Here is a 16,113-nt window from a genome sequence, read left to right as displayed (position 1 = left end):
AAATGCATGCCTGTCATATTTTTGCAAACCTGTTGCTTTCCCTTAGAAGCAGGCAAGCCCAAGGACTGGACTGAAACATTATGTCCAGTGTCCAAGGAGAGCATGAGCAGGTATTTCTAAAAGCTGTGTGTATGGAGTACATGCTTATTATTATTGCAGGGAGCACAGTATTTTTCCTGTTGCCAATGTACAAAACCAGGACTGGAATTTTCAGTGTTGCGCAATGTGGTACTTACGCTGTGAGCTTGATTGATAGGTATTTGCAATGCCAGGGTTTCTTCTTTTTTTTTTTTTTTTTATGTTGCTTGTATGTGTGCTAATGGTTGTCTGCAAGCTACACCGCTTGCTTAATCAAGATCCTGCTTTGACACAGAAATGAGACATTCCTTATTTCTGCGTCTGTTTTGTACCACTGGGCAGCAGTGGGAACTGTGTCAGTAATTTCAGAGGCAAGGGAATTAGGACCTGTAGAACAATGTAAGTTTTATTGAATACTGAATAATGTTTCTTAGCAAGGCAAAATAACTCTTCTCTTACTTTCATTAGTTTTCTGTTTTCTTTGCCTTTGTCCCCAGCTTTTATCCTCTTATTTTCATAATCATGAGAAGCCAAATTAATCTCGGGTATAAGACTGCCAAACCAGCTTTGTATTTCTTTGACTGTTCTGACTCTTTATACTTCTAGCTCAGCAGCAAGGGCCAGAGACTAGCTAGATCTTATCAGCTGAGATATTGGGTGGCTCATTAGTTAGACAGCTCCATCTCCCATTCAGCCTCAGATGCCCACATGTAAAGGCACATCTACTCGTATCATGCCTGGTATCCATTCACTCATGACTCACTTTATTTTCTTTTTGTATTAGGTATGCCACAGGTCATATGCTTTGCTTCCAATAAAAATCGCTTACTCCATCTGTAACTAACTGCATAATCAAATCCTGAGAGAGTAGCAGGAAAGGGACCCAGAAGAGCACTCTTCCCCTCAGAGAAGTAAAGCAATAAAAATAGGTGGCAAAAGAGCCAGTGAAACTGTGGAGAGAAAAAGAAAAATCTCCAGAGTGTAAGACTGCAAATTGAGAAATGAAAGTAGTTTCAAAATGGTGGAGAGAAGTTAAAATAATAAAGTGGTAGATCCAGAGGGGAAAACTAGAAGATCAGAGTCAGGATCAATTGAAACAAATGATAAGCGGAAAAAGCAAAACATGCAAAACATTCCCATCTGTCAGCCAGAACAAACCATCAGGGTAACAACTTGACATGCTTTTCTGATTTTTGAAGGAAGGAAAATGGCAGCAGAAATAGTGAGGAGGACAATTTAAAAACCTGATAGTGCAAATTAAAGGCTTCTATTCAGGAGTTTCTGAAATAATCCAAGTTTTGCTGTTCTAATTGTAAACAGGGCAATGTAAGTTTGCTTTCAAATGAGAGCAAGCATAATTTAATTTATATGTATTTGCATTGCATATGTGGTGTATGATGGCTTTATTTTAATAATATTCTGTCTTTATAGAATTATTTTAATTGTTCTTTAGTAGCCAGGTAGATTGCAATGCAGTATCTTGTCAAAGAGATGGCAACTCTCTGCACTGCTGCTTTAGTGGAGGTGGAGTAAATCCTGAGGAGTCCCAACCTTGTACTGACAACGGAGCTCTTTACTGACCGCAGAGCATAGGTACTCTTCTTTACCTCAACAAGAGTTTGTATTTCTGGAGCAGGCCAGTCTAGTGTGTAACCTTGCTGTCCCCTGTATAGTTTTGTATACATGCCAGTAACAAAACATAGGATTGCAACATCCGGGTCACTCCCCTGTCCTCATCCATGGAGCAGGAAAATCTCTTTATGCTGAAAAGCAGCAAAAACATCCAGCAAAAACATTCAGCTTCAAACTCAGATGCCTGGACTTCAGAGTCTTTGATGATGCCCATGCCTCAGTTCCCATTATAGTTACTGGAGCCTACTCAGTTCACCATGTGCATTTAATTTAGGAAGAGCTGAACAGCTCTCTAGACTGAAGTCTAGACTCTAAGCTTATCTGCTGAAGATCTTGATTGACTACAATGGGAGTGCAGACACCTTGCTGATGTATGGACACCTGCGTGTAGGAGTCTGAATCTGCAAGCTAACATCCTGCTCTTGAGGTGATATAGCCTGGGCAGAGCACTGGGGAGTCCCTCAGGAGCAGGCTGGGTGGATGCACAATGTGCCTGGCAGCCTGGGCTCCACCTGCCCACCCAAGCCCTGACACTACTGTCCTGCATGAGGAGGCTGCATGGCCACCACCAGTGGTCAGCAGGCTGGTGAGCTTGATGGGTTTGGTCTTGTTCTGGGATCAAGTATAAGGTATCTTGTATAGTAAAAAACTCGGCAGGTGCCATTTTACTCAGGACTGGTGGATGTTTTCTCTACAATGGGCAAACATACTGTCTGAAGACCCTGTTTTATAACACCTGCATGCAAAACATCCCACTATCATTCACCAGACCTTTTTAATTCTGCTAAATTATTCTGGGCCATTTGGAATGAAAAAAATAAATTAAAAAAAGAAATAAAAGGTTTGGTTGTTTATTCTTACAAGGAAAAATTATAAAATCCATGACTGTTATTTAACATCCAGTTCACTGTAGTTCTTTGGCAGTACTCCCTCCTGTATTTCCTGACCATGTTGCTACAAACAAGAGTTTTGGAGGGGTGACAGCTGACACAGGGAGTTTGAAATGCAGCTGAGACTGGAAGAGTTCCTTTTTGTGTTTATGATTGTATTTGCTGCTATGTCTAATAAGATCCGTGACTTACAAGATACTGTTTAGCTTATAAAGTAAAATCAAACATTACAAGTCCTGTTTTCATATTAAACCCTTACCAAATTTAAAAATAAAAAAATTCTTGAGAAGTCAAACGTTCTGGTGTTTTCCATGTCAAGCTGATCCAATGCAGACAGTGCAGACTAAAGAAAAGAATTTTTGTGCTTGTGGTTTAAATAGGATGAGGTTAATATTATCTTCTTAAATGTAATCTCTTTCTACAGTGATAGGATATCATGTTTCTAATTTTAATTAAGAAGATGGGTGGGTTGGATCACTAAAACTGAGATTTGGGTTTAGGGTGTGGAAGTACAGCCCTGCTCCTTCGTATAAAGGCTGGGACTGCTTGTGTCTGGACTCACCTTTTCAATTAATTTTCAGTAATTAAAGGGTGCTGTGTGGGATGGGGATAAAGAGAAACACAATTAAAATGTAATGTTTCTCCTTTGGTATCTGCATCCTTATTTATTTTAAACTACCTTCAATGTTCTGAAGAGTTTAAGTTCCTGTATCACATACTATGCAAGCAGAAATATGTGAGTGAACTGCTGCCAACGACTCTGAGCAAGCATGGGGCATGATTCAGATTACACTGTGTTTTCTTGTTTGAATCTGATCTCCTTGCTAGGAGAGGCTGAGAAAGGCCGCTCTAGGGGATTTACTTCCAGCAGCAGCAGCACATGATCCGTCAATCGCGTGATTCTCACCACCAAGGACTAATGGGGAGGGTGAAGAAAAAGTGAACGCTGCTTTGGGGAAGCAACAGCATTTTCTTCTGCTCGTGGGGACCCTCCACCAGCCGGACGCTTCATGGCTTCTCCCAGGTTAGAAACCTACTGCTGCCCGAACCAGGATGCAGCTACACAGCTAGTGATGAACTTCCAGCCTGAAGTCTTCTGTGGAGTTTGCATTGGCAGCTCCTCCATCAGTCTGCTACTGACCGTCCTGCAGCTTCTGCCGAAGAAGGGACAGAGCCCACGGAAGATGCCCAAAGCCTCCTCCTCTTCCACCATCCTTCTCCTTATCTCCATTTGTGACATCCTTGGTAGCTTAGGTAAGTGCCAGCTTGATGTCCCTTACCCTTTCTGTAGCAGGCTCTTGTTGCTCTGAGGTACCACAACCAAATGAAGATGGTGAGTGAACAGTAGAGATTTCTGAGGGAAACATGCTGCATGTATTCACAGGCAGATTTGGGCCAAGTGAGAGCAGTAGGTGATTGGCCTTGGGGGGAGAAAGATCTTGTTTGGTAGTTATATTTTAGAGGTAAAAGCTCTTGACAAATCTACACCAAAATCTGCTTTAAAACATATTAAAATTAAAAACAATGGCAGGTTCTCAGAGTACGGCATAAAAGTAGAGGAGAGGCAGCACATTCAAAACTAAAGCTGACATCAAACACTTAGCCAATCTATAGGACATTTGAAGAACACTTCCTATATGTCTTTAAATCGTCTCAGAAAGAGTTTGCCGTCTTGTTTGCATGCCAGCCACTTCTCTGGGCACATCACATTGACAGCAAATGAGTTTGAATTGCAGCTGTACACAGATCATGCTGGACACAGGCTTTTGAAACGCAAGCAGAGCTCCCTTATCAAGGACAGCCTGCTGTCGGCCCCGTGGCTGATAGGCTGGAGGAATAAAACAACAGAGAATAAAACAAAATTAATGAGTCAAAATGAAACTAATGTGTCTAAATGTCCTGTCAGTCTATGGCATTTACTGCCAAATTAGGTATAAATTACCATGACACATGCTACGAAAAGACAGGATGAGTTTGTTTCTACAATTAACATTTTTTTCCCCCCTTACATTAGGTAAGAGAAGTAGTGCTGTTTTGTAAGTCTCTCTTGCTGCCTGGGAAGGGAGTGGAATTTCAGGTCTTTTCCCCTTTTATACCTAGCCAGGTTCTCTCATGGTACATAGTAAGTACTAATATTAAAACAAATCATAAAGGGGGAAATAAAAAAAGGAAAATATGGGAAAAACATGTGCATTCACCTGGAAAAGGTCCTTTCAGTTAGATGAGGACAGCAACAGATAAAGTTATTTTCTCCCTTTCCCTTTCACTGGCAAACTATAACTATTTGTCCATCACTGTGTTTGAATTAAACTCATTTTGGTGGGTCAGAAACCGTTCCCTCCTAGTGGGAAGCTTGGTGGCTTTGTTCTGCTATATGTTGGTGCTTCAATGCCTATTTCAAGCAAACCCAGAAAATCTCACGAACAAACTCTTAAGTTTGTTTTTTTTTTTTTTTTAAAGTGTATTGTTCCCATGCAGTACCAATACCCTCTTTATTCAGTCCTGTGACAGAGAGGAAGAAAGCTGATTGTACAAGTGAAGACAGTGAAAAGTGGTCAATAACTCTTTTCTGCAACGAGGACTTACAGAGAAATAAACATTAGTATATGACTGTGCTGGTAAAATTGTAGTTAGCTTCTGCTGTATGTCAATCAGTTAAATGACACCCAATTTATTTTAGGGAAGTGTGTGACAGTATCTTTAAGTAAGTGGGATTTTAATCTACATAACATTTCAAGTCCCATCAGCTTCAGACTCTCGGGTCTACTTTCCCTGAGCAATTACACTAGTGTTTAAATAGTGCAGTCGTTCCTGCTTTGTCCCTCTGCAGCCATAGCCTTCCTTTGGACACATAAAATCTGGGCTGTGATGTGAAATATGTGGCAGGGGAGAAGCATGTGACTGAAATCATGCCAGCAGACTCAAAGCATTAATACATTTTTTTCTTCAGGTATGATCTTCAGATCAAGTGTATGGCTAGGCTTCCCAGGTTTCATAGCTAACATTTCTGTGGTGAACGGGACCAGCGTGTGGCCTTCTGTTTTCTGCGTGGGGAGTGCGGTAGGTAAAGAGATCGTCTCCCCTTCTTCCTGTTCCAGGTTGACAGTTTCTCCACGTGGGAAGTCTGAAAGGCACACCACTGCATATGCAAGGAAATTTGGCTGTGAGTCAGAGCCTGGATATGATAGTTTCAGCCTCTGCCACACCCCTGCAAGTGTGGTCATGCCTCCTTTCAAAAGCCTGGATCAGGGCAGGCAGGATGCTAGGTGCCACACAGTGCACGTGAGGACACAGGGCAGCATCAGTCACACCGGTCCCAAGCTTTTTGTAGTACTCACTTGTCACAGGAATACTAGGATAGTGGAGGACACACCTGTAACAAAGTCAGGGCTATGGAGGCATAGGGTATGGGTATTCCCAAATGGGCTGTGAAGCCACTGGTTTGGTTTGTGCTGGCACAGCATCACCAATGTCCCAGCAGCTACATAGCATGAAGGTATCTATCTGCCCACCTTCTCCAGTAGAAATTATAGCCTGCATGGTGGCAGCAGGGACCAACTGAAGCCAGCAACTTGGGTAGCTCAAATTAGCTTTTGCAGCAGGAGTATCTGTTTTAGACACAGAGGGACTGAAGGATGAATATACCCAAAGATGCAAAGCTGTTGGCAGAAGGTCTGTCCCTGCCATGTAGCATTACAGTTCAGATTGCTGCTAATATGGACATTCATTGACCACATCTGGCCAAGTATAATTAAGTATCTTCTGGATTAAAACACAGGAATAAGAAAATGTAAATCTGCAAAAGTGCATATTGAAACTCAATTTCAAATATTACAGTCACAGTACAGTCAAAGACATATAATTTGAGTTTACTGTACAAGAAAAAGGCCATGTTATACCAAAAATGGAGAATGACAATTAAGACGGGTTATCACTTAACATAAAATCAATAGGAACTTACAGTGCCCAATGAATTCATGCATGAGCAGTAATAGCTTTACAATCCAAAGTTTACAATGTAGAAGATGATATGCTGCATGTAAACAAAATTGTTTTGCCCCGTTAGTTTTAAAATAAAACAGTGTGTGCCAAATTGAATTGACTGTACCTTATATGCCTATATAATAACAATTTAGACATGACAGTGTTTTTCCATAGAATTAATTATCAGCTGTATCTATCAATTCTCAGCTCCATCATACATGTTTAAGTTTTGCTTATTAGATACAAATGGATGTTTTTTTCCTTTGAGGAAGAGAAAACCAGTATCATCAACACCTTGTAACAAGAATATCCTACTGAAAACTCATGTTTGCCTATGTCTTAAATTTCAGTTTCTGGCCCTTAACACAAAAAGTAGTATTTTTAAATAGTGATAAAGATACTGCATGCAGACTATTCACTTGTCATTTTTATCTCAGAGTATATGGTGAGCAGCACAGCAGACTACCACAGCTTTTATTTCCCTTTCCTTGGGCTCCAGCAAAGTACTGTAATTTGCTAAATTTAGATTTAATTTTATTGGAATGAAGAATAACCCTCCTTCTACTCACTTCCCCATACATATTCTCTTCTGAGTTAGTAAAATGTTTCTGTTTCTATTTTATTTTTCTTTTAGTACTATTGTTTTATTTCATTTAACCATAAGCCAATACAGACTCCAAATAGGGAGGCCTTTAGGCATCTCCTTTGAATAACATCGTCTGGTTTGCAGAGGGGTACCATCTCAGGCACTGTAGCAAAATGTGTCATTTTGCTAAAAAGTGAGATAGCGTATGAAGATTTTTGGGGGGGGGTTAGTGCATCTGGTTTATATTATTTTTGGAGGCATTCTTGTCTATGTTGGATTTTATGGGTGGAAATACCCCACAGTTTATTTTTGTGTGTAAGTGTATAGTAAATTGTGCATTTTTCAACTGCAGCAAATACATGCAGGGGAAGTTACATGCTGAGTGCTATGGGTAAAGTGCATTAGAAAGAAACAGGAATTTTATTTTCTGACCCCTGTGCACTAGGAAAATATCATGGTGTTTGAATTAAATACTGGCTGATTTGTGCTGCAAATGTCTAGAGGAAGGGTCTACACCCATGGTGAAAGGAAATATTCCCCAGCTTGATTAGTCTTTGGAGGAAGGAATGGTAGATCTATATTCGTTGTGGTTTGGCTCAGTAACAAGTATGTTGGTTTCGAGCTGTAAAATAATCCTACTATGGAGCTGTGCTAAAGGATGTCCAGATAAGAACTGAAAGAGAGTTTGGAGGGAAGGTAACCTGAATATTAAAATAGTTCCAGATTATTACAAAGAGCCAGCTCTTATTGGAAGAAATTTGGCATTGATAAACAGTGGCAAAGCAAGGTCCTTTATATAGACTCATGGGAAAAATGCCTAGGGTCAGCTTATGACCGCTGTGGAATTTAACTTGACTTGAACCTGTACCCTTTGGATTTTTATTGAAGAAATCAGTCAGGGAGTTCAGTATGGGTAATTTTTCCAGAAGGTGAGTGGTATTTTTGTTAATGACCTTTTTTTTCTTAATAATCATTCCCTGAATTGGTATCTTGTACATGAGGAATATGCCCATCACATGCAGAACTCACAATATATATGCACACTGTGGTGATGACTGACCTCAGTGATCTTCTTATGCTTCAGTTACTGAGAAACTACTAAAATTTTAACCTAAAATTCCTCACTATAAATTTCTTTGGGCTTCACTCACAACAGTGAAGGTTAGCACTGGAGAGGTAAATAACAGGTCTTCTAAACAATAGAAAAAGCTGTGAAAGCAAATGCTTTTCAATTAGCCTGTGACTTGACCCATTGGCTGTAGTCATGCTGTTCCTGTGATTTTGAGTAAGATTTCGTACTTTATAATTTTAGCTGGAAAATGCATTCTTAAAGAACAAATCACCAGGCTAAAGGTTTGAATCCCTCCCCTGTCCCAGGTGGTCCTTGAGAAGCAGCTATGACATTTGGCACTTTTTTCCCCTGCAGATGTGGATCCAGCTATTATATAGTGCTGGCTTCTGGTGGTTGTTTTGCTATGCTGTTGATTCTTATCTGGTGGTAAGAAGATCAGCAGGATTGAGGTACCAGCGTTAAAGCTCTGAATTTGTTGATTTCCTTCCAGCAATGTATATCCATGTTTGTCTGCAGTTATCTAAGTGTGTAAGCGAGGCTTGTACAATTAACTGATGTTCATATGGTTACCAGGTGGAGAAATGGATGAGTGGTGTGCTAAATGCTTAAATTGCCAAGGCAATGATCAGATACTGATTTGTTTACGTCTAACTGGAATTTAAATGTAGTTGAGTTCATTCAACCTTTGGAAAAACAGGGAGCGGATTGGACTCTATAAACTTTATTGCAGCAAGATAGCTATTTCTGTCCCTACTCTGTACTTAAAATTGATTCTTGCAAGAAAAAAAAAAAAGTGTTAACCTGAAAATAAAAGTGTGTGTAGGGAGGTGTTGAATTTCATACAGTTCATTCCTCCAATTTTCTATCTTATCTCCTTCTCAATACCGTCATTATTACACTTCTGGTCACATTTGTAAAGTTTTAAAGAGGAATTTTACATATTTATTATTTATTTTTCTGCAATGCTTGTAACAGAAAAACCTAAACCCTTTGGAAAGTACCATGCTGGACAGAAAATATAAGGTGTTTCTAAGCTGGCTGTTAGAAGGGCAAAATGACCTTCAGTTGCTACTGCTAAACATGGAATTACGTGACTCTGTTCCCGGATAGTACTGAGCAATCAGGTGTTGGAGACATGGTTTTTCTGGCAGATGTTATCAAAATGGGGATTTTTGAATTAACTTCAGCCTGTGGAGAATAAACCTGATTTTGTGAAGTCACACAGTTCTAGTCTGAAACAGCTGGGACACACCTTCTTCCCCCACACCTGTTAACCAAAAATCTCTATTTGGGCTTGATTGTGTTCAAGGCCTGATTGGACAGGGCTTTGAGCAACCTGGTCTACTGAAAGGTGACCCTGCCTGTGGCAGGGGGTTTAGAACTAGATGCTCTTTAAGGACCCTTCCAGCCCAAGCCATTATGCAATTCTGTGATCAGAGTAAACAAAAACTTTCTAACACATAGATCTGAATCTCCGTAAGATGGGAGCAATATCTAACTTGGAAAGTTAAACATAATTCTCTGCAGATTACAGAAGAGTGGTTTATTTGACTTTTTAGCTTCACTCTTCAGTTTTAATCCCCTACTTTGCTCTCTGCAGGAGAAACAAAGGATGCAGGGGTTCCTTATGGAGATTTGGGGATAAGGGTTGGAGAATGTGGGACTTCTGTGTTCAAGCCTGAACAACCGCTTTGGCTTATCCTGTTGCTGAAGGGACCCCCAGCCCCACCTGCTTTTCTCAGTTTAATGTACTGCTAATGTTGTCCTGCACCCTTTCACAGCTGTAAAGCTCTGTTTCAGTGAGTGTACTATTTTTATGTTGCCATGTGGAAAGTGTAAGGTTTGGTACCTTTAATTATGCCTGTCCTATTTGTTGCCTGCAGTACAATTGTGCTGTACCACATGATGACATGGGGCCTCGCGGTGATGCTCTGTGTGGAGGGAATTACACTGCTTTACTACCCTTCTCTCTCCAGGTAAGCAGGGCTCTGGGAACAGACTGAAAAATCATAGCACTAACTGGTCATCTGACTGTCTTTTGGTCATCTTTAGAGACAGATGTCCAAATGTTGGGCTTTTTTGATCTTTGAAAAGTGTTCCACTGAACCAGTGAGTATTCTAGAAATACCTGCCTGAGTTTTAGGGTATATGCCAGGCAATATAGGCACTTGGGCATGCTACAGGGCTGTGATACACCTTCTGCTAAGAGCCACTCTTCTCCCAGTCCTGCATTTGTTCCTTTAAGTTTGAGAAAAATGCACAGATACTGCATGTTAAAAATCAACTTTGGGTTGCATGTGAACTGGTGGTAAAGGTCTGTGATTTAAAAGCTTAGCACCTGTTTGCTTCATTCCTTTTATTTTTTTAAGTTAAAGGTAACATAGAATAGCCAGAACTGTCAGCTGTGGGGAAAAAATACACATAAGCTGTTAATAATTTTTCTCAGCTGTGAAAATGGCTTGGAGCATGCAATCCCACACTACATCACAACCTACGCCCCACTCCTGCTAGTGCTGGTGGTCAACCCAATCCTGTTCAGGAGGACAGTATCAGCAGGTATGTTCCTAATGGCCAGCATCAATCAGAATGTGTTACTTAGCAACATAACAGTACTGTAAAGAGTCATGTGTGTGTATTCAGTGATGTGGGACAGCTCCTCATTAACTCATGAAGATACAGCAAAGGGTGGGAAGGAGTTGCCTATTGAAAAGAAGATACCATCTTGATGGAAAATTAGCCCTAGAGACACTCTGATGACATACCTAAGCTATGCTCCTAAAAACCTTTACTGCAGATTGTCAAAGGTGTTTTTATGTTACGAAATTACTCTTGATTTAAAGTATTGGAAGCAGTGTATAGTGGATGCTTAACTTCTACTTCTTAGCAGCCCTGGAGCTAAAAATAAATAAATAAAATATGATCAGAATTTTATCACTTTTGATTCCGAGATGATGAAACAAATGGGAATTGTACACAACTCAGATGGAATCTTGACGTTCCCATTTAATTTATTATCCAGTGCTTTGAAGAAATCAGACTGAAAAGAGCCACAGATTCAGTGCATTCTTTGCATGCAATTTGACCCATGTTAGATGTTTGCAGTACCTGAATTTGTACTTATCTATGCATTGAATACATAAAACAGCAACAGAACTTGCGTTCTCAGTTCAGTCTTCATCCCATGCATCCTGTGTCCCTCAGTAATACTAATTTTCAAAGGAACAGTTGTTCCTTTAAAAAGTTGTTTCTATAAAAAAATTGCTCTTTTTGGGAAAATGCACACTGAGAATATTTGTGTTTGTTCATATATATATTCCTCGTGATATCTGAACAGCATGTAGCTTAACTGTCTATTTTGCTGACATTACTCCTTGAAGTTTCAGAGGTGTAGCCAATGCTATATCAATTACTCAATGAAATGTAATATGTATAATAGGATAGAATGTATTTTATTTTACTCTAAACATCACATAATAAATATATCACATTATATAGAAGTTGTAAGCACTGCCTTCTGTTATAAAACGAAAGTGTGCTGACCATACTATTTTCTGTTTTCAGTGGGATTGAGAAAAGAAAAACCATCTAGTGATCTAGTGGGATATCACTCATTTTAGGAATCCATAATGGATGTACTTTTGAGATTCCTTGATGATGGTCCTTCCAGCTTCTGAACTGCTGCTGGAGACAAATCCATCCATTCCTTTGTTTCTTCTTTATAGACATCTATCTTCTGGATCCTTGTGCCTATAACTAACAAGATACATGTATATTAATGAACGTGATTGTATACTTTCCAGTTGCCTCCTTACTGAAAGGGAGACAAGGGATTTACACAGAGAATGAAAGACGTCTGGGGACAGAGATCCAGATCCGCTTCTTCAAAATTATGCTGGTATTCGTTATTTGGTAAGAGGTGCATTATATTGTTTTAAACTGCCTTTTTTCCAGCTAGAGTGGATCAGGGATAAGAATAGTCTGATGGGTTGCTTCATTTGTTTTTCTTTGTGCCTGAAAGGGAAGGTGTCTCCAGAAGTAGTTCTAATCCAGTTCACAAAGTAGCTGAATCACTCATGTAGCATCAGAAGGCTGCACGGAAATGATAAAAATGTTTAACCAGCAGGAAGATAATAACCCCAAGAAACAATAGCCAAAAAAAAGGTTGGGCATAGACTAAAGCTGCCTGGAACAGCAGCTACCCAGCATTGTGGGCTGATTGACAGCTTTCTGTACGCAAGATTTCTCAGAGCTTCTGGACACCAAACACATCACTGAAAACCTACAGTAAATAAGCTTGTAAGACTGGCTTCATGGCCCTGACTATGATTATATAATGCTGTCACCTATGTGGTCTGCAGATCCCAAGTGTGTGAAAAAAAGAATGAATATTGACTGGAAACACAAGGTCATATGCCAGAAATCGCCATTTTATTGTGTGTGAAATTTCTGATAATTTAATGAGTTTTGATTGTTTGGTTTTTTGTTTGTTTGGTTTTGTTGTTTTTTTTTAAATGTTCTATCTTCAATCATGAAAATAGTGCTTTGGGGTAGGACGGGAAAAAGATAGGGAGGAGAGGAGGTAAGGGAACAAGGGAATTGGGGAAAGAGGGAGGGTGCTGCTTCAATCCCATAGCCCCCACTTCTCTGCTTCAACTGCACCATCCAGTGTGAAAGATTCTGGAGTAGTAACTGGAACTGGAGGTTCTAGATGCACACAGCAAAACTGTGAAAATGTGTTTTACTGCAATCTCACAGCGATAGATGCACCAGAAGGAGTGGTGGTTTACTCTACAAAGATCTGTGAAGTGATCTAGGAAGAAGCAGTCACTGCTGTGAAGTGTTTACTGCCTACGTGGGTATCACAAGCAACAGGGGGAGGAATTATATGGTCCTGGAGTAGTGAAATAACTTGGCCAAACTGAACAGTCTCTACAACTACTTAACTTTCTTTATACACAGGGACATTAATGCATGTTACACTGCTTCAAAAGGATGAATAGGGAGAAAGACTGCCTTTTTAACTTCTCCTGGCTGCTGTATACTGGAGAGCTCTGGAGAGAAACAACTGACTTTTCTTGGGAAATATCAGAGTCTGCTTGGCTTGGAAGAGAGGTTTCTAGTACGATGTGTGGGGTAACCAGAAAGAGAGGGAGACAGCAACAAAGGGTCCTGCAGCATGGCTTTCTGGAAATTGCTGAAATAACAAGGAGCACAGATTTAACCAGGCTTTCAGGGCTGTGGAAAGAGAGTGCCTAGAGGCACCACAGAAGTGTGTTGCAACCTAAGGAATGGTGGCCAGCTTGCTCGTCTTGGAGCAAACATGAAAGAAAAGATCAGTTCCCCAAGGACACAGTGGGGACATTTGTTATTTCCATTATGTCTCGTTCTGGGGTTTCCTATGAAAAAAAAATAGTCACAGTTCTAGTTTTGGATTTTGTTCTCACAGTAAAACATAAGCTTTAGAGTGTAAAAACTCTCTCAAAGCTTACTGTAGGTTAAGACAGAGGCAGTCCCATGCCAGAAGCTAAGATGTCCTTCCATCCCAGAAGTCAAATATGAAATGAGTTAGTCAAAGACAGCAGGTTAGGGCAACAGGGGGTACAAGACATGCCTGCAGATTTAGGAGGGGAGAACAGGAGGTTTTACACTGTGATAAAAACATAATTGCACAAAGGACATGTATAAACCCCTTCAGAAAGTATAACATGGGTGCTGATGGTTTACTTTCTGAAGATGCAGTAAAACTATAAAAAAATGCTGGTTTAGAAGTCATAAGAAATTACAGATATTTGCTATAACCTTTATTTAGTGTAGAATACCCTCAGTTTCTTTCACAAGGTGAGGCTTGATTATGCTCATCCTTCCTTAGATTACAAATTACCAAAAATATGATGGTATTTTCAAGGGTTTTAAAGTCAGCTTTTGTTTTGCTTCACAGTTTTTTTACAGACATTTTTAAAAGCTGTCGTATTCTAGCCCTGAAATTCTAACTTCAGCTAGAGTTCCTGCAGCCTTTTACAACAAGCATGCATATATTTGGTTTCCTTATCTTTGAACACTTCCCTTTTAAGACACAAGCAAAAGAAGTCAGCACTCATGATGTTCCCATTATTGATCACAGTTGTTTATCATCTCAATTTCGTCCTACAATTTACTGTTCTGCAGCAAGATCAAATGATCAGGTTCAGTTATTATTTTGGTTGGGTTTGGCTGCTATATTGGTTTCTTTGTCTATGCTTGGGCTAGTAGGTAAGTGTCTGGTTTTTGATCATGATCTCAGAGACCAACTAGTCCCTTCAGATTGAGTCTTAATATTTAAAAAAATCTCACTGTCCTTATTAGTGACCCTATTTTTTATAATTTGAAGTTAAAGCATATTTTACATATACAAAAATATATATATAACTGTCTTGTTCTTTACTCTTGCAATAGCTGGTCATCCAATATCATCAACGAGAGCCTTTTGTTCTATCTTGAAATGCAGCCAGATATCAATGAAAATCCCCTGAAAAACATCAGAAGTGCTGCACTGATCACGTGGATTATTATGGTAGGTCAGCTGTGACATTGCTTAGTTTTAGAAACCGCTTTTTTAAGACTGGTGGAACAGCACCCGCCTAGTGGATGATTCATGATTCTGGGGGATATAAACACCCTGAAAATCAAGGAAGAAAGGCAGAGAGTAAGAGAGAGGAAGGAGCAGTCACTGTGAGCTCTTTTCACGTATAAACTTTGCCAGAAATGTACCAAAAGCCAACTTTTTCTCACATTTACTAGCCTATGCATTTTCTCTGTGAGTGATTCCTGCCCATTTTAAGACACATTACAATGATTTCTAGTTTAACCTTGCTGACCTCTGCCATAACTCAAGCTGTGAAATTTTTGCTCACGATTCCTGAAGGTTCTCCAGTAAAACAGTCATTTTCTGGTAATTATCTGTTTGTAACCAAAGTTTTTGTTATCATAAAGAATAATTGCATCTTGTATCTTGATGTTTGGATATTTAGGGACAAATACATAAAAAATATTGAAAGCAGTGAACCAAAAAATAGCTGTAAGATGCTAGCCTCTTACTCTACCCTACCCTCTCTTCTCCTATTGGAAAATTTGACAAGGGATTTTTGAGACGCGATATTGCAGGTTCCTTTTCCAAAAGAGTTTATTCTGAAGCTATTGAATACCTGCAAAGCCTGAACATGCTTTGTGTAGTTAAGTCCCTGAGCAGTTTTGTCCTAAAGGGTTAAGCAGTGCAACAGATTTGATACAACCTCCTCCTTTGACAAGGAGAGAACACATCAATGTGACAGAGTCCTTGCTCTTGCTCACCTGGAGAGCAAGAGGTCAGGTCTCTGAACTGAGCTATTTTTTAAATTGGCTGTAAAAATAATTTGCTCTTTTCTCATGAGAAAAACGGTAACAGCTCAAGCCGTTTACTTGCCAAGCATCCCAGTGCACTGGGAACAGAGACAGTTTTTGGGGAAATCCCTTGGGATTTTCTTTTTCAGTGTCTCTCCCTGTTTTTCTGTCGCACTTTGATGGACATTTTCACTGGTTCAGGAGTCTGCAGCAATTCCAGACAGATCAATTCCTGCTATTTTAAAAAACCTGACTGAGTATGCCAGTGTCTACTTTCATGTGTTTGATTTGGCTTCTAGTGAAAAATGTAATATTTGCTTTTGTGAATAAAAAATGTCCAGAGCTTGTGGGGAAAGTTAAAAACACACCAGGGGATTGACCAGCTAAAATTAATGCTAGAAATCCATTTGGTGCTTATTGGTCGCTATGGTGGCCTCAGCGTATCAGAACAACGGGTCATCGTATTTTGCTGGAGTTGAAAATGGAGCCTTGCTGGTGTAACTCCTGTTGAACTT

General features: G+C 39.9%; 1 protein-coding gene and 1 long non-coding RNA gene across 3 annotated transcripts in view; one reads left to right on the top strand and one right to left on the bottom strand.

Moving 5' to 3' along the window:
* Positions 1-2,537: 2,537 nt before the first annotated feature.
* Positions 2,538-16,113, top strand: part of GPR143 (G protein-coupled receptor 143) — a 31,941-nt gene continuing 18,365 nt past the window's right edge. Inside the window, exons 1-8 of one of the 2 annotated variants that reach the window (XM_061459880.1) lie at positions 2,538-2,755; positions 3,429-3,854; positions 5,551-5,660; positions 8,597-8,691; positions 10,126-10,218; positions 10,689-10,798; positions 12,043-12,151; positions 14,675-14,792. In XM_061459880.1, coding sequence (XP_061315864.1) covers positions 3,611-3,854; positions 5,551-5,660; positions 8,597-8,691; positions 10,126-10,218; positions 10,689-10,798; positions 12,043-12,151; positions 14,675-14,792 — 879 coding nt within the window. In that variant the 5' untranslated portion in view covers positions 2,538-2,755; positions 3,429-3,610. Of the gene's footprint in view, positions 2,756-2,779; positions 3,855-5,550; positions 5,661-8,596; positions 8,692-10,125; positions 10,219-10,688; positions 10,799-12,042; positions 12,152-14,674; positions 14,793-16,113 lie in introns of those variants that run through there. The other variant, XM_061459881.1, reaches the window with a different exon arrangement.
* Positions 4,094-16,088, bottom strand: LOC133272585 (uncharacterized). The gene is made up of 3 exons (XR_009744473.1): positions 15,967-16,088; positions 11,783-11,989; positions 4,094-4,428 (listed from the first exon to the last, which is right to left on the bottom strand). It is a non-coding gene; the product is annotated as an uncharacterized LOC133272585 (long non-coding RNA).

This window comes from Pezoporus flaviventris, unplaced genomic scaffold (genome assembly GCF_033815535.1).
Source record: "Pezoporus flaviventris isolate CSIRO_AGI_PZ_B2104156 unplaced genomic scaffold, CSIRO_AGI_Pfla_v1 ptg000030l, whole genome shotgun sequence".
Lineage (NCBI taxonomy): Eukaryota > Metazoa > Chordata > Aves > Psittaciformes > Psittacidae > Pezoporus > Pezoporus flaviventris.
This window is presented reverse-complemented; position numbering and strand designations above follow the sequence as displayed.